At 34.2% G+C, this 25,027-nt stretch overlaps 3 protein-coding genes and 1 pseudogene across 6 annotated transcripts; 3 read left to right on the top strand and 1 right to left on the bottom strand.

The window, feature by feature from the left end:
• Window positions 1-206: 206 nt before the first annotated feature.
• LOC114761385 (putative leucine-rich repeat receptor-like serine/threonine-protein kinase At2g19230) lies at window positions 207-3,648 on the top strand (the record flags this gene model as incomplete). The annotated part of the gene is made up of 11 exons (XM_028950744.1): window positions 207-591; window positions 686-821; window positions 975-1,046; window positions 1,151-1,222; window positions 1,303-1,374; window positions 1,670-1,812; window positions 2,025-2,242; window positions 2,339-2,465; window positions 2,730-2,792; window positions 2,881-3,070; window positions 3,243-3,648. Coding segments are annotated over 11 exons (1,884 nt in total), but the record flags the coding sequence as incomplete, so codon positions are not given.
• A 2,282-nt stretch (window positions 3,649-5,930) lies between these two features.
• On the top strand, window positions 5,931-8,115 carry LOC114761374 (GDSL esterase/lipase APG-like; annotated as a pseudogene).
• A 569-nt stretch (window positions 8,116-8,684) lies between these two features.
• LOC114761393 (protein CHUP1, chloroplastic) lies at window positions 8,685-12,770 on the bottom strand. Of its 4 annotated transcripts, XM_028950764.1 has the most exons (6): window positions 12,637-12,770; window positions 12,264-12,326; window positions 11,452-11,698; window positions 11,265-11,356; window positions 9,865-10,647; window positions 8,685-9,780 (listed from the first exon to the last, which is right to left on the bottom strand). In XM_028950764.1, exons 3-6 carry the CDS (start codon window positions 11,597-11,599, stop codon window positions 8,941-8,943), a joined length of 1,863 nt encoding a protein of 620 aa, XP_028806597.1. In that variant the 5' UTR covers window positions 11,600-11,698; window positions 12,264-12,326; window positions 12,637-12,770; the 3' UTR covers window positions 8,685-8,940. The 4 variants fall into 4 exon arrangements, with proteins under 4 accessions (XP_028806597.1, XP_028806604.1, XP_028806590.1 ...); XM_028950771.1 differs by lacking the exon at window positions 12,264-12,326 and having other exon boundaries at window positions 11,452-11,717; XM_028950757.1 differs by lacking the exon at window positions 12,264-12,326.
• Window positions 12,771-21,936: 9,166 nt separating this feature from the next.
• Window positions 21,937-23,831, top strand: LOC114761423 (profilin-3). Its single transcript, XM_028950784.1, has 3 exons — window positions 21,937-22,120; window positions 22,898-23,035; window positions 23,398-23,831. Exons 1-3 carry the CDS (start codon window positions 21,998-22,000, stop codon window positions 23,530-23,532), a joined length of 396 nt encoding a protein of 131 aa, XP_028806617.1. The 5' UTR covers window positions 21,937-21,997; the 3' UTR covers window positions 23,533-23,831.
• The last annotated feature ends 1,196 nt before the right edge of the window (window positions 23,832-25,027 follow it).

The raw sequence follows: 25,027 nt of genomic DNA, 5'->3' as shown, positions 1-25,027 counted from the left end.
CAGCTAACTTTTAGGATAAGATCATCCATCCCACTTAGGTACCCTTGATATGAGAGCTAACAAACAAGTTAATAGCAATTGTCTCTTGTAATTGCAGAGATAATAACTGTTACTCATAACACAGGTATCAAGACGATGTGTACGATCGAGTGTGGCTGTTGTATGATTTTGACACATATTATCGTTTAAACACGTCAGCAGAAATAAGAGCACAAGATTCCAGTTATAAGCTGTCATCAGAATTATTAAGCACAGCAGCACAGCCGCGTAATAGTTCCATCCCCTTAGCATTGAATTGGATTTATGATGCATCTTTCCAATATTACGTGCTCCTCCACTTCGCCGAAATTCAAAAGCTTCCCCCTCATCACAGAAGAATTATCAATGTCACTTTTGATGATATAAACTTCATCTCTCAGCCTCTTGAATACTTGAAGCCTGTCACTCTAAGTTCCAAGATGGCAAGTAATAACGGTAATGTCCGTTTCACAATCAGGGCAGCTTCTGAATCTGACGCTCCTCCCATCCTCAATGCCTTTGAAATATACAGATACACCCCACTGCCAAATTCACCAACAAATGCAGAAGATGGTAAAGCCTAATGCTTATAAATTTGTAATTAGGTGTGTTTATGGAAATTTCTCAACAGGGTTGTTTTGTTTCTTATTGGAAATTGTATACACAGTTAATGCTATCATGGAAATCAAACGTACATATGGAATTTCTAGAATCACTTGGCAAGGTGACCCATGTATTCCATCTAACTTACGATGGGAAGGTTTGGGTTGCAGTGCTGACAACAATTCAAGGATCATTTCATTGTAAGTAGTACTGTATTGCTGCTCTATTTATGATTTTTTAATTTGAAACAAATTCATGGTTATAAATTAAGATATCTGATTTGATGGTGTATGTGTTAAAAATTCCTCAGGTTTCTCTTCCTTATTTGATTTGTTTTGGTGACAAAATCGTAGGAACCTAAGCTTAAGCAAATTGACAGGACAGATAGCTCCTTCATTTGCCAATCTGCAGAACTTGGAGTCCTTGTAAGTTTTTAACAGGGGACAGATCCTAACATTCAACTCTTTTTTTCTTATCATTATTAAATATTTTGGTATTAACATTAGTGTCTTTTTTTTTTCTTTGGTAGAGATTTGTCAAATAATGAATTGATCGGACAACTGCCAGAATTTCTTGCTGATCTTCCTAATTTGAAAGTCCTGTGAGACCTCAATATACATCTTAATTTTCATGCTCTTATATGTGAAGTAAAGTATCTCAAAAACAAAATTCATGTTTCAGTAATTTGACTGGAAACAAGCTCACAGGTTCAATTCCAAAGGCTTTGAGGGAAAAGGCTGATCTGCAGCTAAGGTGTGCTTGCCTTCAATACCAAATTCAGATTCTGGTTTACTCAGTCTGTCAATCTTGCATTATATTTGCTTATAACATTTTTTTCGGGGAAAAATGGTTAAGTAGTTCTCTTTAATTTTGTCTGTGAATAATATTCTTGTGTTCATGTACACCCTCATGATTGGTTGTTGTTGTTGTACGTACACCCTCATGACTCCCCAGTTTTAGCTGCGATATCTGTGAAAACGCAGTGTACATGTCATTACTTCTCTTCATTTGCTCAAAACTCTCTAATGTTGTCTTCTTATTTTAACAGTGTATCCAGCAATCCAGGCCTCTGTCAGAAAAATTCATGCAAAGAACACAAGTTTGTAATTCCTCTTATTGCATCAATTGCAGTTTTGGTCCTAATTATCATTCTTTCTTTGATAATTTGGAGACTCAGAAAGAAAAGACAAGGTATATATAACACGAATGTTTCCTGAATATTTGCATATAGTAGTTACAAGCACAGATGTGTTTTGCAATTGTAACATCGCTGAGATGAGAAGTTAGAAACCTTTCATCCATGCTTGTTCTATCTCACGTTGAATAACCATTGAGACATAGGATGGTACTTGCGCAGTAAATTTTTGATACACTTCTATCTCACATTTAATATAATGATGCAGTTTTGTCAATCAAATCCCAAAAGATGGGAATTCTAAAACAAAGTAGTCGAGAATTTTCTTACTTACAAGTTCTCCGCATCACCAACAATTTCAAAACTATCATCGGAGAAGGAGGATTTGGGAAAGTTTATCTTGGCACTTTAGAAGATGATACTCAAGTTGCAGTAAAATTACTTTCTCCATCATCAAAGCAAGGGTACAAGGAATTTGAATCAGAGGTTAGACATGAAATTCCAATGTTTTCAAATATATGCAAATTGAGTGGCCAACTATTATATTATTCGTTTATGATCATGGAGCCTTTTAACTTGTAGGTTCAACTCTTAGCGGTTATTCATCACAGAAATTTGGTTTCGCTCGTTGGATATTGTCATGAAAATGACATAAAAGCATTGATTTATGAATACATGGATAATGGGGACCTCGGCCAACTATTATCGGGTTTGTCTTACATAGAAAACCCTGTGGCATCACTGATGGTGTGACTTTAGTCTGTTTTTCATGCATTAAACACATTTATATAGATAATGTGATCTCATTAATAGATAATAAAGGCAAGATAGTAAATACTGCAACTCAAATCACTCACTTACTTTGCTATGGTTAAATCTGGCCGGTCAAACACTTTAAATTGCTTCATAATTATATATATACATGCTTTTTGATCCTGAAGCACCTTGCTCAGAGGCAAATTTATATTTGCAGAGAAAAACTCAAATGTTTTGAAGTGGAATGAGAGACTTCAAGTCGCAAATGATGCAGCAAAAGGTGACCAAACTACCATATGTTGATCTTTTCTCTACTAACAGGCTTTATTATATTTACCTCTTTCTTATATAGTCCAGTGGGGTTGCAGGATTGGAATATCTTCATAATGGTTGTAAGAATCCTATAATTCATAGAGACTTGAAGCCATCCAACATTTTATTGAACAAATATAAGCTAGCCAAGATTGCTGATTTTGGACTGTCTAGAGCATTCACAAATGAAAGAGACTCACATCTATCAACTCAACCTGCTGGTACACCTGGTTACATTGATCCAGAGTAAGTGTTTGTCATCTAAATGAAAAAATCTAAGAAAATTTGTCCAAAAAAGAAAAAAACTACGGACAACGTAATATTTGGTTTCAATTCATTAATTAAAAAATTTTTAAACCCTACCTGTTATAATAACCAAAAAAAATCCGTTTGACCTAATTACATGTTATCCTTGCAGATTTCAGAGATCTGGAAACCTAAATAAGAAAAGTGATATTTATAGTTTTGGGATGATTCTCCTTCAACTGATAACTGGTCATCCTCCAATAAAGAAAGGACCTGAGAATGTTAGTTTCATTCTTGATTGGGTTCATCCGAAAATTGAATGTGGGGATATTGAGGGCATTGTTGATCCAACATTAGCTGGAGAATTTGGTGTTACATCAGCATGGAAAGCTGTTGAAGTAGCCATGGCATGTATCTTACCAACTCCAACCCTAAGGCCAGAAATAAGTTACGTATTGCAAGAACTACAAGAATGTTTAGCTATGGAGATGGACCATCCAAGGACGAATAGCACCACAAGTGATTCCCTCCATTATACTGTGAACTGTGAATCAGTGACTACTCTCTCTGCTAGGTAGCCACAAGTATCTCACTTCTGTTTCTGCTAAACAAGACTAAGCTTTTTGTGCTTGTACGTTTTAAGGATCATTTTATATAAATCCGTCTCATGTTTACATGAGTATGGTGAAAGAATAATTTGTTCTTTGTTACAGGTCTTTGAAGGCTTTAACCCAATATTGAGTCTCACTTGATAACATTATTGAAGGAAGCAACAAATAAAAAGCGGAATGATTAAAAAATATATTATTAAATATAGAAGTTGAGTATACCTGTCAGGAAAACCAAGGAAAATGTTCAAATTATGGATGCATTGCAAGAAGATAATTCAAAAGCAGAACAGAAAAAAGTAAAGGTTGAAACTTAAAGGATTCAAATGAGATGCTGGCCTCTCATAATAAATAATTAGATATGCTATCTGTCAATAGATATATGCATATATTAATAATAAATGCACAAGAAGATGTACCTAACTCCAATCGACCTAAATTTCCCTTCGACATAGACAGATTGCTGGGTCCAAAGCGTCTCAGAACGAGAAGAACATATTAGTGTCCTTCACTAATTGCAAAACGCGTCATGTCTAGCTTTGACCAAACCGATTTATTTTTTTTGCCAACCAAACCGAAAAAGTTACCCTTATATATTCCCTCAAAAGTCATCTCCTATATATATATATATATATATATATATATTTTTTTTACTTTTGCAATCCATTATTACTAATTAGTACTTACTATTTAACAGAGCTCTGTTGCCCAAAACTTACCCCTAAAGGTGGGTACTGTGTTCAAATGCTGTGGGGCCAAAACTAGCTTTCAAGAGAGTAAATATCAGTTCATGCAGTAGCAGTGATATGAAATTGAAATAAAATTAAAGAGGCCCATGCTATATGTCCCATCTGGCATCTTTAAAGTTCATTAGCAGTAAATGCTGATGGTAACATATAACCAACTTCTTTTGTTAAGGACTCTGGAAGGTTTAAGCTTAACCAGACATATAAAGTTTGGTTCTTTGGCTAAGTCCCTTTCTGGCTTGTGAATCTGGTAATGGTCATCAAGATGGAAAGGGAATATCGTAAACTAGACCCAAAAAAAAAAAAGGTTGTGTTTAAATATAGCCACAAGCTAAAGCTATATAACAAGACAGTTAGATCGAGGAAGTTGATTCAGACAACTTCTATATTCATCAAGTTGATATGAATGGGAGAGTATACTTCTAAGATCGACATATTAAAAAAAAAAAATTACAGTCTCCAACAAAGCGAATAAAAAATTCTTTCCGGATAGGAATAAGGAATACATGTATTCACCTTTCTTTTGCAGGAAATCCAAAGACATCCTCCGTGGTAGTATTGGTTCTTATATTTTTCTTCTAAACAGGAAGTTCATAACTTCATAACAAAAATAATATGAGCAATTAAATTTTATTAACTTTTTTTAATATGGTTAACTTTATTGTACTTGCCACTCCTCTGATCTCCATAAATGTCATTTGGCTTTCTCCACCTTTGATAAATATTGCAAAAGTCTTCTCTGCCATTTACATTTTGTCGATTTCCTGTGTAAGCTTATGAGACTGATTGGATTTAAACTTCAAACTATAAATTCATTCTTAAAATGATAATTAAGACACCTAACTAATTTATTTTGAGAAAAAATACATTTTACATAAGTAGTTATTAATTGATAAAAAATACTAGTCCTAAATATAAGATTTACTTTATAGTATAATTTACACTACAAAGTGCATATTATATTTTTTACAGAAGGTAGTAAAAAAATTTTATAGAGGGGATTTTCTTACTATATAAGTAATTTATTTGAATATTAATGATGATTCGAGATTCAATTAGATCATTTAAAAAAATAGGTGTCACTAGATATGTTCATGCCAACTTGTCACTCCTCACCAGTAGTCAACTTCTGCGTGCAACAACCGAAATAAATCCTGCACATGCAAGCTCAGTGATGACCAAGTCCAAGGTTACAATGCCAGCTTTTACACTCGAAATATTCAACTACTCAGCTTCACCATAGTAAATGAACGGACTAAATTAAGCCGTAAAGTTGATTTCTTTGTGTTAAAAAGGATAGATACGAGCAATAATGACCATATAGTATCAGAAATAGGATGGAAGAATACACCATAGGCAAGGAATAGAACTGAATAGAATTCGTTCACCATTAATGCAGACATGACTGTTTGATGAAGCATTTAATGGACGTTCTCAACTCCCATCTTCCCCACTTCAATTATGGTCTCTTTCAGCTGCCATATAAGGATCTATTACCCAGTTAAGACCCTCCATTGAAGCTCCTTGCTAGCAAAGAGAAAACTGGGAAGATGAAGACCAGTCATAGAGAAACACTTATTCTGATCTTAGCATTTTTCTTCCTAACAAGAGGGAATGCACAAGATACACTTGTGCCTGCTATCATAACCTTTGGTGATTCTGCAGTTGATGTGGGAAATAATGACTATTTGCCCACTCTTTTTAAGGCAGATTACCCTCCCTATGGAAGAGATTTTGTCAACCATCAACCCACTGGAAGGTTTTGCAATGGAAAATTAGCTACTGATATTACCGGTAAGTGCAAAGCATCAACCTTGGAATTTTATTCACGGATCCATTTGTTTCCTTGAAAAATTTTTCCCATGGAAAAATTTGCTGTTAAATGCTTTCCTGCTAGTTTTTGTCGAAAACATATTCTCCCTGAACCTAAACTTTACTACGCGTTTTGAAAGGGGGAAATTCTTTATAAGGAAGTTTGTTATCGTTACTGTCATTTACCATGAGAGTCAACATCATCGTCAAAGCTCACCATGAGCTAATGTCTAGGTCCAGTAAAAAAATTTTATAATGAAAAAGCATTCAGGTGGCAAAAAAAAAAATACGAAAGTGAAGAGAAAGCTTGATCATTGTTGAGATTTTTCCTTTTTTGCAGCTGAAACTCTGGGATTCAAGAGCTATCCACCTGCATATCTTAGCCCACAGGCGTCAGGGAAGAATCTTCTTTTGGGAGCAAATTTTGCTTCAGCTGCCTCTGGTTATGATGAGAAAGCTGCTATTTTGAATGTAAGTTTTGAACCGGAAAATTTTGAATATGGCTTAAGAAAAAGCATGTTCACTCATTTTTTTGTTCTTGCAGCATGCAATCCCATTGTCTCAACAATTAAACTACTTCAAGGAATACCAAAGCAAGCTGAACAAAGTTGCTGGAAATCAAAAGGCAGCATCAATTATAAAGGGTGCATTGTACTTATTGAGTGCTGGAAGCAGTGACTTTGTTCAAAATTACTATGTCAATCCTTGGATCAACAAAGCCTTCACTCCAGATCAGTATGGTTCATACCTTTTGGGATCATTTCAAGCTTCATCAAGGTATTTTGGTTATTTTTTCTCCACATACACCAGAACAAATTATTTGGACAGATTAAAGGCATAAGCAGACTTGCATATATATGATTCGATAACAAAATTCTCAAATAGAACAGATCCATCATTATGCATTGTTTGTAGTTCTCTTTGCAACTAATCTGTGACATACTTGTGTATAATTTTATTGATCTTATTGTTTCTAGAAGGATTCTGCCTAGAATCTCTCTGATTCTCTGCTCTGTTTGAAACATAGGACTTGTATGGATTGGGAGCTAGGAAAATTGGAGTGACCTCACTCCCTCCATTGGGTTGCTTACCTGCTGCAAGAACTCTGTTTGGATATCATGAGAATGGATGTGTCTCAAGGATAAATACAGATGCACAAGCATTTAACAAAAAGATCAGCTCTGCCGCAGCAAATCTCCAAAAGCAGCTTCCTGGTCTCAAGATAGTTATCTTTGATATTTTCAAGCCTCTCAATGACCTTGTCCAGTCACCTTCAAAATACGGTATACATAACAGCTACACCAAGAATAAAAACTAACCACAAAAATCTTTTTCTCCTTTCTCTGAAAAAAAAAATATGATGAAAATTATCTGATTTTTCTGTTTACACTTGTGATACTGGCAGGTTTTGTGGAGGCAAGAAGAGGTTGCTGCGGGACTGGAACTGTAGAGACAACATCATTATTGTGCAATCCAAAATCACCAGGGACTTGTTCTAATGCTACCCAGTATGTGTTTTGGGACAGCGTTCATCCTTCTCAAGCTGCTAACCAGGTTCTAGCCGATGCCCTAATTGTTCAAGGCATAGCCCTCATCTCATAAGCACTTATTAGTGACTACCTTGATCTCTATAAGACTTACTTGCACACCACTATTTCTCATGAAAGTGAAGCAGACAGTTATGTAATTTATTTATTATATTGTCTTAATGTTTCTGATAAATGTACTCATTTGGAGGCTCCTTCTGTTATGAAGCCATAAAGGGCACGACTTGTTACATTGCAAGAGATTGTGAGCAGTTCTAAAAGCAGATTGCAATTTATGTTCTGATTTTTATTTCACATTTAAGAAATAAGAATTTCTATACATTATCTCCAAAGAGATGGTTCTTTCTTGTACTGTTTTTCCCCCTCAATCTAGTAGCTTATACCATCAGAAAACAGAAGAAAAAATTGCTGATTAAAAACGAAAATTGCAATCGCAGTTTGCTTTCTTTCGACAAGAATAACTAATAGAAATAAACAGACGTTTTTCACTTGCTCATTAATAATTATTGACCAAAGAAATGAAAAGAAGAAACAATCTTCCCAGGGAATCACAAGCGTAATATAAACACAAATGTTCATTTGAGTTTTGGATAATACTGATCAATCGGAGTAGGGAATTATAGTAAGGTCTTGAGGCCAGCCGGCATATATGCCTCTGCAACGACTTCTTCCATGACTCTTCACCGTAAACTGAAGAGAACAATTAATCACACGCAAATTTCCAATCGTGCCACTTTTTTTGGGTCAAGTACCATCAGTTTTCTCCATTGTAAATTTAACAGTTTTTTTTAATGCTTTCCTTACGAAACGAAATGGCCTTCCACGTTTCAATGAGATGAAAGCAGATAGGGCTCTCTTCCCTTTTTTTTTTTTTGGGGGGGGGGGGGGGAGGGGAACAGAATTTTATGCTCAAAAAGGGAGCTTATTATTTCCTCTGAACTCCCAGATTAATATTGGTATATAATGATGCATGGTAACCCATGATTGAGAGTACACTCTTATTTATAAGACCGTTAGCCTCTGAATAGATCCTAACGGCCCATATGATACATGAGCATTTACTTCTGTATACCCTGTTAATCCAAAATCTTCACTTGATGACGAGGTGTTTGAAAAATGAAAAAGGGACCTGCTATACTTTTGTAAGTTAAAATGAACTATAGATATGATGCTGATCTCTTATGCAACTTGTCCGGGGCACTAACACCAGGGCCTTTTAAAGCTTCCGCATACTTCACCAACTCGGCTTTCGCTGTGTCTAAGGAATCTGGCAAAGAGCCAAGTCGGTTTTTTAAATCTCCCAAACCTAACTTGCTATGAATGAATCTCTCTGATCCTCCTACTTCAATGCTATTCCTCATTTTCCCCTTTTTCTCCTTTAACTTTGTCGCCCCATGCGAATCAAAGGAAGTTCTAGATGTCCAAGTGGGAGTTGCAAATTCATTCCAGTGACCTACAGCTCCAGCATCATTTTCTGTTACAATGCTGGGACTAAAATGTGAAAATTCGCTACCTTCTTGATGATGATCGTGGCCATGTTTGCCTCGTAGCAACCGTCTAAGCTTTCTGAAAATTTTAGCCTTGCTTGAGGTGTTAGTTTTGGCAGCAGATGAATCATCAACAGAAGAATTATCATCACACTCTGCAGAGTCTGTGAGAAAAGAAGCCAGGGAGAGGAAGGACCACCGATCTGAATCATAGTCTATCATGGGAACTCCTCCTTCCCCTATGCCATCAGTAGTCGCATATTCAAATATAAGCTGCTTGGCTTTCTTCTCAGACGCAGGGCTCAAGGTTTTGCTCAGATCCCTTGCTACCGTTTTACCAGGTGGAGGTTGATAATTCCGCAGTTCATATCTTAGACAGGCATTTATCCACCGCAGATACACCAACTCCTCAACATCTAAACACCGATCAGCTTGTAGTCGCTCAGTTTCCTTCATTAAGTCCTCATTCTGTTGTCTAAGACGGTCATTTTCTTCCTTCAAAGCATCTACCTGCATCCAAAAGTATATATGACTGTCAGGTAAAACTACATTCCACGATAACTAAAGGATGTAGGTCGACCATAATCTTATTACCTCAGGTTTTTCCAGAACAGAATTCGCAAGGATCTGAGTAGAATCCAATCTCTGAGCCAATTCAGAATTTTCAATCTGCAATCTCAAATTAGATTTCCTCAACTCTTCTGCCTCAGACTCCAGATCCTTTAGTTTTTGCAGTTTTTCTTGAACACCTTGATCACTAGCAGCAACTTCTCTTTCTTGCTCTTGCAACTTAGCAACTCTTTTTTGAAGGGCTAAGATCTGTTCCCTATTCTGTTCAGCTTCGAGCCTAAGTTTCTTCTGGAGCAGTTGGACTTTGGCTTTTGCAGCCTCAAGCTCAGCCTCCACTTTAGCATGATTAGCCACTTGAGCCTCCAATGCCAGGTTCTCAGACTGCAATGTCTCAACCTTTAGATTTAACATCTTCATCTCTGTAATGGTTATCTTCAATCGATTTTGGAGCTCCATCGCAGCTTTTTCTTGCTCTCTCAGACCACAGTACTCAAGCAGTTGAACCTCAAGATCTTTTTCCCTCTCCTGAAGCATTTCAATTTTGCTCCTGAGACGCAGGATCTCTTCCTCATAGTCATCCTTTTGTGGAATTACGTGTGCTTTAGGAGATTCTACCATTGATCTTGGTGTTTCTTCATCTTTCTTATAAGAATCTCCAACAAGAGTGACTCCAAAGTCTAACTCCTTCTCAAGATCATTAAACTCAGGTAAGAGGAATTCATCTTCTTCACCACTTCTTTTACAGCTTGGAGAGAGACCAGATGGGGAATTCTCAACCATCACTTTACTGACGCACGTTTCTTCTTGCTGCATAGATATTTGTCATTATGTCCTTGTTTTAGTTAAGTAGTGATGCACAAAATTCCAGTTCTAAATGCATGGAATAACTGGAATTACTCATTTCTCTAAAGTTTTGTAGGGAAGTTTTTGTATGAATGCTGCTTTCTTTGGCAATAAAATTTTATTGACAAATGTATACGTGTCATAGCAGTTTATAGCCATTTTCAATATTTTTTCTGCAGATGATAAAAATTGTCACCAAGGAAAAAATTCGCAGACAAAATGATTGAAACAGAGGGCGTTCCGGTTGGAAATAAATTGGCAGTAAGAAAAATACCCCTAGCTTCCTACACAAGTTTCTTTTCACAGCTCCTGAAAGATTTCTATATAACTGATATGAAAAAGATGTCGCCAAAAACTTCAGAACAGTTGACGAGTATTTCCATTTTGAATATGAAATCAAGGGGAAATCAACGGAAAAGATTATTTTCTAAAATTGGAAATGGCTTGAATTCCTACTAATCATGCAGAAGATGAGCCAATTGTTTGGTATCTGGAAAGAAGTTCACCTGTCTATCAATAATTCAATATCAATACCAAAAGTAAAGTTCAGCAAACATTCTGGAGTATTTTCTATTACTCACAGTATCCAGAATATTTCCATCCGAAACAGTGAAGCAAGGGATAGATGCTGCCTTTATAACATGAAGACCATCTTCGCATTGATCTCTACCACCTAAAAATATGTGTTCATCATTCAAATCAAATCCAGGAGGGAGAGGAAAAGAGACAGGAATATTGAAGTTTAGAGGGGAGAAAAAACAAACAAACCTGAAGGGCGGCTTGAGGGTGGAGTAGTAGAGGGCTCCATTCTTCTTGTTCTTAGGCGAGAGAAGAGAAATCCAGCAACTGAAAAAACTAAAGCCACGCCAACTTTCAGTAGAATTGGATTTATATCTGTCTTCCCTCTCACCGTCATATTCAAGAATCCTTGGTTGTTTTATTCGTCAAGACAGAAGGAGAGATCATGGATCGTCATCATCACCATCCTCCATCATCTCAATCCCATGAAAAGAACCTGCGAATGAGACATATTTCTGGTTTATACCAAGAAACACAACATGAGAGCCAAGGAAAACCTGCACAATAACTTGGAATATCCTACACCTCCGAGTCTAGAAACTGCAGCCTTTCAAATAACAAGAAAATTGACTCGAAAGTTTAAAAATAGCAGCTCAAGATGGATTCTAAATAAGACATTACACAGACCAAAAAAGTATGGGAAAAGAACGTAATTAATCAACCACACACACAAGCAAGAATCAGTTCAGATTATTCAGAACAACAGTAAGGAAGATGAAATACCCCAAACCTACGAAAAAATATCCATAACTAGTGTACAAAAAGGCTATAAGAAGAAATTTTGCCATATAAAGAACCATTTTCGAATGCCTTGGCTTCAATCATGAACTGTTTCTACCGGAAAGGGATCGAAGGGGTCAGAAAAATTAAAGTAGGGAAAAAGCACATGATCAATCATCAATGAAACTAGGGGGATCGCCAGAAAAAAAAAAAGAAAAAGAAAAAGAAATAAGCAAAAAGCAACTCATATCATTCAAAACTAGAGCAAGGAAAATAAATACCTGAAAACCCAACCCAGGTCTGCATCAAAAAAAGCAATAACAGAGCTTCTATTTCACCTTCCACTGAGAAAAGATAGAAGTTTTATATTTGTACGACACGTATCGAGCACTTCGGCTTAAATTGAGAAAGCTCAGAACTACCAGGTCAGATTGATCATCTCAGAGAGATTAAATAGACTACAGAAGAGATTAAGAAGAGAAACGCACATGATCGAACACCAACAAAACTCAGGGGATCATTAAAACACATAAAAGAAACAAGCAAGAATAATTCATACCATTCAAAACCAGAGTAATGAAGACAAATACCTAAAAACCAACCCAGACTGACATCAAAAAGAAGCAAAGACAGTATAGAGAACCAAAGTTTTACCTTTATATGATCGTGATCAAAGAGCTAAACTGCAATTCAATAAGCTAGCTGAAGGAGGTGACGTTTCGCTATTTTTTGAGAGTAACAGTCCTAATTCTGAAACTTACAATTGCGTGCATCTGTTTGTCACTCTCATGAGGCATGAGAACAATCGGGTACCGACGCAACCTTATAAAAGGTAATGTCTTTACCTACAAACATTGGCCACAAATTTTGTCCCCATGTAATGCTGACTGCAACGTGGAAAATGGGGGTCGTCGTCAGAGTGATAATTTGTGAAGAAATTGTTACGTCAGAGGAGAGAGAAACTAAAGATTCTGGCTTGAAACTTGGCAACTAGCGAGAGAGAGAACTGCAGAACGCCGTGTCCCAACATCTGTTATGGCACTAACAATTAACAATAGTGTCGACCTTAATTAAGCGCTCTTTCGGTTCAGTCAGTGTTCCCTCCATTAAGAACCTTTTTTAGCAGGCATGAAAATATTAATCCAGAAATTGTTAATTTACTTACCATCTGTTTTGAAGCTAACAACATTAACGTTTTCCCCCGACATTAAGAGCAGGAACTCATGAAGTTACAAGCGAGGTGTAGCCTACAACCTCCTATTATACAGATCTTTTATGTCATTAAAAGCAACATTGTTTAACATTATCCAAAGAACGAGGCAGAATGTGCAAAACGAGTAAAATTAAGAATAAGAAACTTTCCGCGGTGCTTAATTGTATCATAAGGCAATTATAAAGCACCCCAATTTGCTGTAATGTTTGAGAACACACATACTACGCAACCACAAGTCAGAATCTCTAATTGAAACATTAAATGGGAAGCTTCCTTTAACCCCCAAAAGAAAAAATAAAAACAGGAATGAAAGACCTAAAATGATGAAGCTTCCCTTGCTCCACTTGTTTTAGTTTCAGTCACAAAATATTAGCAGATGAAGGAAGCTGGACAGCCTTAAACCCATGCGCTAACTCTACCTACTCTTCCTCGTCTGTCTTCCAATAATTCCTCCTATGTGCAAGTTTTTTATTAGCAAAATGGTAGTTGCAATAATTTGGTTTAAATTTCAAGTCTTTAATCTTCACATAGATATGAATACAGTAACAATTTTGTTTAAAGGTCCTTTTGGCATAGGGAAAATAGAAAAAAGGGAAGGAAAAAAATGTTAATTACCACATTTTAAAAAATTAAAGAAGTGGAATTAAAAGCTTTAAATTAATTTATATTACTCTTTTATCTTACAACTTCACTTTATTAAAATTTTAAAACCCTACTTTTCAAATTTTTTAAATCGAACTCAATAAAGATTTTTTTCTTCTTCTCTCTCCTCCATTTCCCTCCTATCAAACAAACATAGGATAAGAGAACTTCAGCCGGCCGACAAATGGAAATCGGTTGGTTATTATATGGTGAGTTTCATTTTTTGCCTTTGTACACAACAAACTTTTCAGGGCAGCATTGTGTTGTTTCAAAAATAATATTATCTCCCTAATATAAAAATTAATTTGAGTTTTAATTTGATCCTAAATACAAAATATCAATCCACTTTATCTTTAATATTTATTTATTTTGCCCTCAAATAATTTCTATAGTAGTTGCATATATTAAAGGGAAAATTATGTACAGGTCCCACAGAAGGTAATTTATTACTCTGAGGTCCCACGAAATGTCAAAATCACTGACTGGTCGCAAGGGACCTCAGAGTAATATTTTCGATTTGTAAAATGACATTACTGACCCTCATATTCCAGATTCACATTTTCTCTGTCATTGCGATTTACAACCTCAGCAGCGACTATTAACAACCCAATGAGAGGGCATTAACAACCTAAGCAGTATCCATTAACAACTTACTTTATAGAATCATATAACCTCCATATAAGTGTAAATTATAACCAAATAGTATAATACAACAACTTTAACACTAAAACGGGAAGCTTTTTGATATCATTAAGAATTTTAACTACACCCAATAGGATTATAGCAACATTTTAATGCGAAGATCCATTTACAACCTCAATGGTGAGTATTAATAACCCAGAGAGAGCTGTTGACAATCTAGGCAGTATCTGTTAACAACTGACTTTATAGGATAATATAACCTCTAACAACTATATAAGATTAACTTTAAGACTATTTAGTTATAATTTAGTTAGTTATAGTTAGAAGTTATATTATCCGATAAAGTTAGTTGTTAACAGACACTGCTAAGGTTGTTAACAGTTCTCCTTAGGTTATTAATACTTACTGTTGAAGTTGTAAATGGATTTTCACATTAAAATGTTGCTATAATCCTATTGGGTTTAGTTAAAATTCTTAATGATATCAAAAAGCTTCCCATTTTAGTGTTAAAGTTGTTGTATTCTACTATTTGGTTATAATTTACTATTATGTGGAGGTTATATGATTCTATAAAGTAAGTTGTTAAAGGATACTCCTAGGGTTGTTAACGCCCTTTCATTGGGTTGTTAATAGTCGCTGCTGAGGTTGTAAATGGATCTTCGCATTAAAATGTTGCTATAATCCTATTGTGTTTAGTTAAAATTCTTAATGATATCAAAAAGCTTCCCATTTTAGTGTTAAAGTTATTGTATTATACTATTTGGTTATAATTTACTATTATGTGGAGGTTATATGATTCTATAAAGTAAGTTGTTAAAGGATACTCCTAGGTTGTTAACACCCTCTCATTGGGTTGTTAATAGTCGCTGCTAAGGTTGTAAATGGATATTCGCATTAAAATGTTGCTATAATCCTATTGGGTGTAGTTAAAATTCTTAATGATATCAAAAAAGCTTCCCATTTTAGTGTTAAAGTTGTTATATTATACTATTTGGTTATAATTTACACTTATATGGAGGTTATATGATTCTATAAAGTAAGTTGTTAACGGATACTGCTTAGGTTGTTAATGCCCTCTCATTGGGTTGTTAATAGTCATTGCTGAGGTTGTAAATCGCAATGACAGAGTAAATGTGAATCTGGAATATGAGGGGCAGTAATGTCATTTTACAAATCGAAAATATTACTCTGAGGTCCCTTGAGACCTGTCAGTGATTTTGACATTTTGTGGGACCTCAGAGTAATAAATTACCTTCTGTGGGACCTGTACGTAATTTTCCCTATATTAAATTGTTACTATCAATTTATAATTCAAACATATACAAATAATAAGAATACTTTAGAAAAGATAACATCTATTTATTACAAATAAGTAACTTAATTAATTTTTTTAATCTCTCAAAATTAATCAATTAAGTTTTATATTAAGGACCAAAGGTGGTAATATGATTTAACATAATTTATTGATTTAAAAATAAATAAAATTGGAAAACAAACAGAAATAGGAATAGGATTTTTGAATAATAAAATGAACGGTTTTTCATTGGTGTTTCAAATCCCATGTAACACTTAGGATTATTATCTAGTCTTTTTTTTTTTAATAACAAACAGTAGAATTTATTGATCTAGATTGCCTTCTTTTTTTTTTCTATGGCTGATTCTCTATACGATTGAAATGTAATTTTTTTTCCTAGAGATTATTGTAATATTTTGTTAAACGCGGTATTCTAATAAAGAGGGTATTTGAGAAGCCTAATAAGTACTTTTTAGAAGTACTTTTTTATAAATCGAAACAAATTCCTCTACATATTTACTTTGTATACCGTAAAAATATTTTTAAAACTGTAATTTTGATCTTATCCAACCATCTTCAAAATGCATAACATCACCATATCATCATCGGGGCAATATGATGACTTTCGCATATCGTGTCAATTGAGTTCACCAGACGCACGGGGGTCTATCTGTATGCTTCCCCAGTAATTAATGGTACTGTTGAGTCTTAATTGCACCATTTTGACTTCTTCGCCCCTTCAGTTCTCGTCTCAATCATCAATTATTAACTTGGGACACACTTGTTTGGCTCAGCCATTTATGGTTTAACCATACGCTTGCACTAATGCGTAAAAATACATATGCAAGTGCAACACTTAATTTTATTTTTTTTTTACGTTTGTAGTGTTTACAAAATATTAACCTCTTTGTTATTATAAACTTCAAACAACTAATTTATAAATAATAAATAATTAATTAAAAATAATAAATAGGTTAAAATATATATTTTTTGTTTGTAAAGATGCCCTTATAATAAATAAAAAATGATAAAAATACATAGGAAAATGTGATAAAAGAGAAATAATTAAGAGTAACATTAGAAAAGATGCATTAAATATTAAGATAAATTCAAATTGAAACTTATAAAATAGATCATATTCCTTACCAAATTTGGAACTTATAAATAGGATTGGAGGGAGTACATGCTGATTTGAAAAAATAAATTATAAATTTTTTTCCAAGTTTGTAGAACTATAGAAGCGTGATAGTTTTTTTTTTTTTTTAAGGCTAAAATATACAATTGTTCCTTTAACTTTGTACAAGGTTTTCATTTAATCTTTTAACTTTAAAAAGCATATATTTGGCCATTTAATTCTAAAATCATTAGGCTTTAATAATGATTTTTTGTAATAAATCATGAATATTTTGAAAAATTAAACTTAATATGTTAGTATTTGAGAATATTTTATCAACATTTAAGATTTTAATGTCATCATTTTTTTAAAAAAATTAGGATTAAAGAACTAAAAGTATACTACCTCCAGTTCAAAATATAGGCTAAACTTTATCCATTTACGTTTATCAAGAAACTAATTAAAATTAGTTTAAATCAATAAATATGTAAGTCATGTATTTTTTTTCCCAGATCTGCCTTTATTAACAAAGAGAGTAAGTAAAAGATGTAATAAATGAATCAAAGAGGAAAGAAAATGTACGAGGATAAAATGTTTAGACAAAAGTGAACATTTATTAAAAAAAAACTAAGTCTCTCTAACAAAGTTTAATTTATATTTTGAACCGAAGGGAGTGCTTTTTAAAATTAAAGGATCAAATTAAAACTTTATACAAAGTTAAATAACCAAATGTATATTTTAATTTTTTAAATTAAAAAAGCAAATAAGTAAACCGCCACGCTTTACGGAGAGCCACGGATCACATTCACAAAAGAAAAAATTCTTCATTTGATGTAATGGGTTTTTTAAGATATTTTTTCAATATGCAGTTTTTCAAAATCAAATCTATAGCAATTTTACCTGTAAATTTCTCGTATCACCAGAAAAATTCAAAAAATATTTACATAACACCAAACATATTCACAATTAACAATTTAACATGATCCTGATTATTTTTATAAGATTAAAATAAAAAAAATCAGTCTTTGTTTTTAATCTCTGTTGTTAACAGGGTGTTTGGTTTACCAAAAAAAATTTTTTAAAAATATTTCTACGCAAGTCGAGATAAAATTTTAATTACATATTTATTTTACATATTATAAAATTATTTTTAAAATTATAACTTGATTTCTGTCCAAATATCCCGTGCGCGGTCCGATTCAGTCCATCAACATGTTTGAAATGCATTCTTGAAAGCTGAAATGATCTTGTGGTGTTTATAACGGCTGCGATGGTCACTTTTAGGCCCTTCCGTGCGGTTTAGGGTTGATTCATTGATGTGAGAAACAAGTCTTTGTCAATTCATTTAATATTCCTCCGGTCCTTATTATAAGACCCCATTTGACTTTTTATTTGGTCCTAATTATAAGACCCCAATCCATTTTGTCTCTTATATTTATGTATTTTTTTTCAAGATAATCCTTCTAATAATGATAGTTTTAGCCAATATACTTAATTAGCAATGATGTTTTAGGAATGACAACACTTATTTATTATAAATAACCAACTTAACTTACTTCCTTAATCTCCTCAAATAAGTCAATTGGGTCTTATAATTAGGACTGGAGGAGTATCATATATACTTAGCCTCAATTCGTTTTAAAATTAAAGTATGTAAAGAATTAAATTATGTTTAAAAAAACATCTGAGTATGTGATGCGTTATCTAATCGTAAATTATGCCTTCTTAGAGCCGGGGAAGAATATATAATGCTTGAAGAATGCATATTCAAAACGCCAATATTTTATTTAACTATCTGAAATTTTGAATTGGATTTTTCCCCTTTTTTCAAAAATAAAAGGGGCAATAGCATGATACCAAAAGCGGGTGGACCGTGATGTGGAGATCACGCATAGCTGAATCCAAGAAGTTGAAAGCAGTTGAGAAACTTGTCCATGTCTCTCCTATATCACTTTGGGCTGGGTTGCGGGCCGCATAGGAACATCTTTCAGGAGTCTCTGGTTCACGAGTCCAAGCGTTTGCATTTTTGTATGGATTGAAGATAGGCGATCCCAATTTAATACAGGCAGTGTTTGGCTAACACCAAAATTATTTTTGAAAAGTATTTTTTTTTAACAAATCAAAATAAACTTCTCCACGTGTTTACTTCATATATTATGAAATTATTTTTAAAATTATGGTTTTTCTTCTACCCAAACACTCTCATAAAATATAAGCAACCATATAAAATAGTTTATAAGTATTTTTTAATCATAATTTATAAAATATGAGATAAATATATTAGAAGAGTTCTGTCTCAACTTATATGAAATGTACTTATAAGTGTTAGTGAATACTATCTCAAATAAGCCCTAAAAGTTACTTAATTTCAATACATTAAAAAGTTTAAATAAATTATTCTTTTTGGTTTGAGTTACAAAGGAAAATTGAGGATAAATTCCTCATTGAAAATTTAATTAGTAAATGGGACCTAAGAATTTTGTGCAATTTAACTTCATTTGTATGCAATTTATCTTCCTTTGTGCGATGTGCAATTCAATTTCCCTTGTGTCCAGATGAAATTCTTTTATATGCAAGTCATCTTCCCTATGTGCAAACTAATTCCTTATATTTAAATAATATTCTGTGCAAACCATCTTTCCTCCGTGTAACTAGCCTTTTTGTATGTGTAACTAATCTTCTCTTGTGCAATCAATTATCGTAGATCCCATTTGCCAATTAAAATTTCAATGAGAGATTTACCTAATTTTTTCCAAGTTACAAAGGCTAGCCCAAGCTTGAAAGAATAGGCTAGGACTAACCTCTAATAAAGACAGTATTAACACTTAGCATAAAGACAGCTTGTCCTTTAAGAAAAAATAAATTTTACTACATATAGTCCTTGATATAACAATTAGAAAATTAATATGAGAATATTTTAAAAAATTATATAAGTTGGTTATTTTGTCCAAATGTGCATTGATCTCCCTAAACTATTATAATCATGTGCATTGGATTGATAATTAGAATTACCTATTAGTAGAAACCCTTTGTAATCAATAGAGATATTTTCAAAAAAGATGAGAGACAAAGTGGTATTAAGGTCTTATATTTAAAACCAAATCTAATTCCCAAATAACTCTTATATTAATGACCAAAAGTAGTAGTTAATTATACCACCTCTGATCCTTAATATAAGATTTTATTTAATTTTTATTTTGATCCTAAATATAAGACCCCAATCCGTTTTGTCTCTAATATTTATGTATTTTTTTTTCAAGATAGTCCTTCTAATAATGATAGTTCTAACCAATATACTTGATTAGCAAGGATATTTTAGGAAAGACAATACTTATTTATTACAAATAACTAACTTAATTTTTTTTCTTGATCTTCTCAAATTAGTCAACTAGCTCTTATAATTAGAACGGGAGGTAATAGTAAATGTTACATGATCCTACATATGTATAACATTAAATAATATATACTACTCTATGAGTAAGGTAAATTAGATTTAAGACTAAATCCAGCCTCTAATTCAATTCTTATATCGGGAATAGGAATGAATACGTTTTTGGTTTCCTGATATTCATTTGGATGCAGGGTTGATTATTTGCTGTAGAATCCTCAATGTGAGAACCAAAAACAGTGTTAAACAAAACCAGATTAGAAAAGAGCATGGCTCGCAGCAGCGCATGAACCCTTACCCTGCTTCATGCGCTGAACAAGTTATGACTTGTTATTTGCTATATAGTGTGTAACTTTATGAGTACTTTGTCCAGATTAAGTGATCACATATATGAACCACATGTGTCTCGTTACTTTTTTCGTTCATCATGGCCGTTCCAAATCTAAAACTTTTTGAAGCCGGCGGATTTGGGAGACATGCCCCCCTGTGTCCACATGTGATTCAATTATCAGGTTTGGTAGCCTTCATCAAATGAGATGAGATTTATTCATATAAAAAAAAACTACAAAACAAATAAAATAAATGATAATGCTCGTAATTTATAATTAACTAGATGATGTAAAACAAACTAGTCATTTAACCTGTCATGATTAAAATAATTTAATTTAATTAAAATATGTAATCTTCAAAATAGTAAATTTAAATAGAATATATTAATTTATAAGTAAATAAAATATTCATGTATGAATCACATATGTTCCAACAAAACGAAGCAACTAAAACACAAATTTAATGAATTGCTATTTTTGTTTAATTCAAAACAACATTGTTTCATGCTACTCCTCCGGTCCTTATTATAAGACCCAATTTGACTTTTTATTTGGTCCTAATTATAAGACTCAATCCATTTTGTCTCTTATATTTATGCATTTTTTTCCAACATAATCCTTATAATAATGATAGTTTTAGCCAATATACTTAATTAGCAAGGATATTTTAAGAATGACAACACTTATTTATTATAAATAACCAACTTAACTTACTTCCTTAATCTCCTCAAATAAGTCAATTGGGTCTTATAATTAGGACCGGAGGAGTATATAATTCAATTCAATAGTCTGATAAAAAAACTCTTAATGGAATCAATTAAGGAATTAGTTCATTACTTTACTGGGCTAACTAAACAATCCGGTTTAAATTTTAATAATATCTCTTGCTATCTTGTTGCCCCAAAAAATCATCATAAATGTTAAATTGGACTATATATTTTTGTTATACATTTCCCTAATTTTAGGAATATGAGTTGATGGGTTATTGGGTTTTTAATTTTCTCAAAGGAAATAGAAAAAGAAATCACCCATCAAGCAGTGGAACCTACGGATCCAAAACTGGGAGAGGGGGACAATATGATGAAAACCACGTGGCCGCGTATGGTGTGAGTAATAATAACGGTAATACCATGCCAGTCCCACGCCACCAACACGGAAATCTGATTCTGAGCGCACACCGTGAACGGCACTCAGTCAATCTTTTGTGATCTCATCAACGGCTCACAGCGCTCTTCATTTCGTTCTGGTGGGCCCTTCTCGATTTCCTGATTTTCTCCCCTTTCTCTTTATTTATTTATACCTCTCCCTTCCTCAATCCCCTTCGCTGCAAACCAAATCTGATTCAGCGCAAGATTACAGTATCAGTCCAATCCCACAGGTGTCTTAGTCCAAAATGTCGTGGCAGACGTACGTCGATGACCATCTCATGTGCGATATCGACGGCCACAACCTCACCGCTGCCGCCATCGTCGGCCTCGATGGGAGCGTCTGGGCTCAGAGCGCTTCCTTCCCTCAGGTTCTTTCTCTCTCTCTCCCCCCTTCGCTTAATCTCATTAGATCTGCTTCCTTTTGGTTCTGTTTGGTCTTGCTAAGTGCGTCACTGCTTCTTGATCTGTTTGGCTGCCTAGTGGCTACTTGATTGGCTTCAGATTTAAGAGAAAAATGTGGTTTTTGTAGTCATTTCTAATTTTTTATTCTTGGGGTTTCAATTTCTCCTAGAATGCTGATATTTTTATTGCCTTTATTGTGTGTATAATGGAGGACCTGTTGCAATTGTTTCCCGTTCCCTAATATTGTGTTTCGTCGAAGGAAAAAATCGGTGTTGTTTGCTTGTATGTACTGACATTTACATATCCGTCAAACCCCACCAAGACAAAAATGCAGTTGAAATTGTGTTGGCCCGCTTTGATCTTTCACTGGTATTCTGATGATGGAGTGAATACTCAGTCAAAACAAGTTTCTAGGTAGCGATAAATATCACAATGCTGATTTTGTGCCTGAGAGAAAAGGAAGGAAAAAGACTTCGACGGCTGGTATTTGACTTAAGATTTAGGAATATATGCATGGTAAAGAGTGAAATAGAAGGGGACAGGTGAATTGAGGGATAAGGACCATGCAAGGATGCTGTCATTTCCAGCTTCCGCATCATTTGCTTGTACTTTATCTATTCACTTTTACCAAGTTGGAGAAGTAATTCAGCCATTATACACCTCTGGCCTTTGCCATTGCTTTCTATTCTAAATGAAGCTGCAATAATGATATGATGTTCATTGAAGCTTTTTTTCTTATGCAGTTTACACCTCAAGAAATTGCTGCCATCACTAAAGACTTTGATGAACCTGGCTCTCTTGCCCCTACTGGATTACACCTGGGCGGTGTGAAGTACATGGTCATCCAAGGAGAGGCCGGGGCTGTCATTCGTGGGAAGAAGGTGCTTCAGGCTTTCTTCTCTTCAATATGTTTTACTTTTATTCGTTCAATAGGACTAATGTAGCATAAGAATCCCTTCTTTACTCTTAGGCACCTATTCTGGATTATTATTATTATCTCATCATATGATTTTAGCTATATCTTTCCATTTAGGTTACAATACAATTTATATCATGTGAGCATTCTCGCACTGGGTCTGCCTTGAAAGAATCACGATGAAGTTCAATGCATTTATATAGTATTCATTTTCGCGCGTGTTCCAAACTATTTCATTGTTGTTTATTAGTGGTGTAGCAAATAGGCACTGAGACAGATTAGTTCTGGTTTTGGCAATTAATCAGTAATGCATCTTCGAACTTGCAGGGTGCTGGCGGGATCACTGTTAAGAAAACCGGGCAAGCTCTGATATTTGGCATCTATGATGAACCTTTGACTCCAGGACAGTGTAACATGATTGTTGAGAGGTTGGGAGACTATCTGATTGATCAGGGGCTGTAGATCATTTCTCAACCGCACATTTTTTGCACATTTTTCATTTGATTTTGGGATTGCATCTATCTTCCTTTTTCCTATGTTCCTGAAATGATATTGGAGTTGTTTGTCAAAAAATAACCAAACAAGGAAAGCAAAGAAATTAGTCTTATTTTAATTGCTATAGTTTTTCTCTCTTTTCAATGGGATTATCTTGATTTTGCTGTATTTATTTATTTTGGTGAATGATTTACTTAGATGGATTGTTTTTCAATATCATCTGGTATGTGATAAATTTGGTTGGTTGGTTGTTGTTCTACTTCCAATTACACGTAGTCGTAAATTGGTTTTGTGATGGGAATGGGCAAGGCCCTTAGCTTTTATTTTGTGTTTATTGTTGCCATTTTTTTTAGTATACAAGTAATTGAATATTAAAATTCAAGGGCCGATGGTGATATTGTGTTTTTCACGAATGTGATTGGCAAATGTGAATCGTGTGATCACAACCAAAAAAAAAAAAAGAGCAACTTAATATACAAGTTATTTGAGGGCATGAGATTCGAATTGCGTGATTGGATGTTTCGTCGGATATGTATTGATCCATATTCGTAGCAGACATTCTTCCTAATCCTACATGAGAGGGTTTGAGACAAGTTACCCTGTTCACTCTCTCATCCCTTTCTAAAATTCACGTAACATCTCGTCAAGGTTAAGCTCCAGCTTGAGTAGTGGAATTATGGATTCACGGCTTATCTCAATATCGTTGAAATGAGATTGAAAGTTGAAAGAGTTCAAATTTTATTTGGACATGGTAAATTTGTTTTTAACGAAGCACAATCCTAAGTATTATTAGGAATTCCCCGACCAGCCTTCATACCATAAATGTCAAGTATAAACAAGCTCTCAGTTTTGATCCCCTCCTTCCACCGTGGATTTTTCCCCCACTCAAGTCTGAGATTAAAATTCCTTAAAGGGTTCTTTGGATTTAACAAATAAAAGAACACGAAATAGCGCAAGCAGAGAAACAATTCAAGAAAGTCATTAGTTATCCGTGCATGATTGGCACAAACTAATGGAATACATGAGGTTATCAAACACTTCACTCACTGTATACAACGTTTGAAGTGGTGTTGGTAGTGCTGTCATGTTCATCGAGAGCGAGTATCTTCAATCCCTGCGAGAAATAGCAGCTCAACAATTTCAGCAGAGTACAAGAAGTTCTTCTCATCAACCCTCCCACATCGAGGGTAAAAAATTTGTAATAATTAGTTCAACCACATCACAAGTATAATCATGGTTAAAGCAGCACACACATTGCTGATTCAACGGACTTGGCACATCTGGGGGCAGAATGCTCCGATTAGAAGCGTACTCTGTTACACATTCCAAAAGTGCAACAACCACCACCTTTATTAGTGTCTTTGTCCACCCGTTGACGCAAAAGAAAACTTCATGTTAAATATTAACACCCCTATCCTTAATATAAAAGCTAATAGACTAATTTGAGTAGATTAAAAAAATT

Source organism: Neltuma alba, unplaced genomic scaffold, assembly GCF_004799145.2.
Source record: "Neltuma alba isolate B1F8T4 unplaced genomic scaffold, ASM479914v2 tig00001680_pilon, whole genome shotgun sequence".
NCBI classification, from domain to species: Eukaryota; Viridiplantae; Streptophyta; class Magnoliopsida; order Fabales; family Fabaceae; genus Neltuma; species Neltuma alba.
Note: the sequence above shows the minus strand (reverse complement) of the source record. Positions and strands in the feature narration are given on the sequence as shown.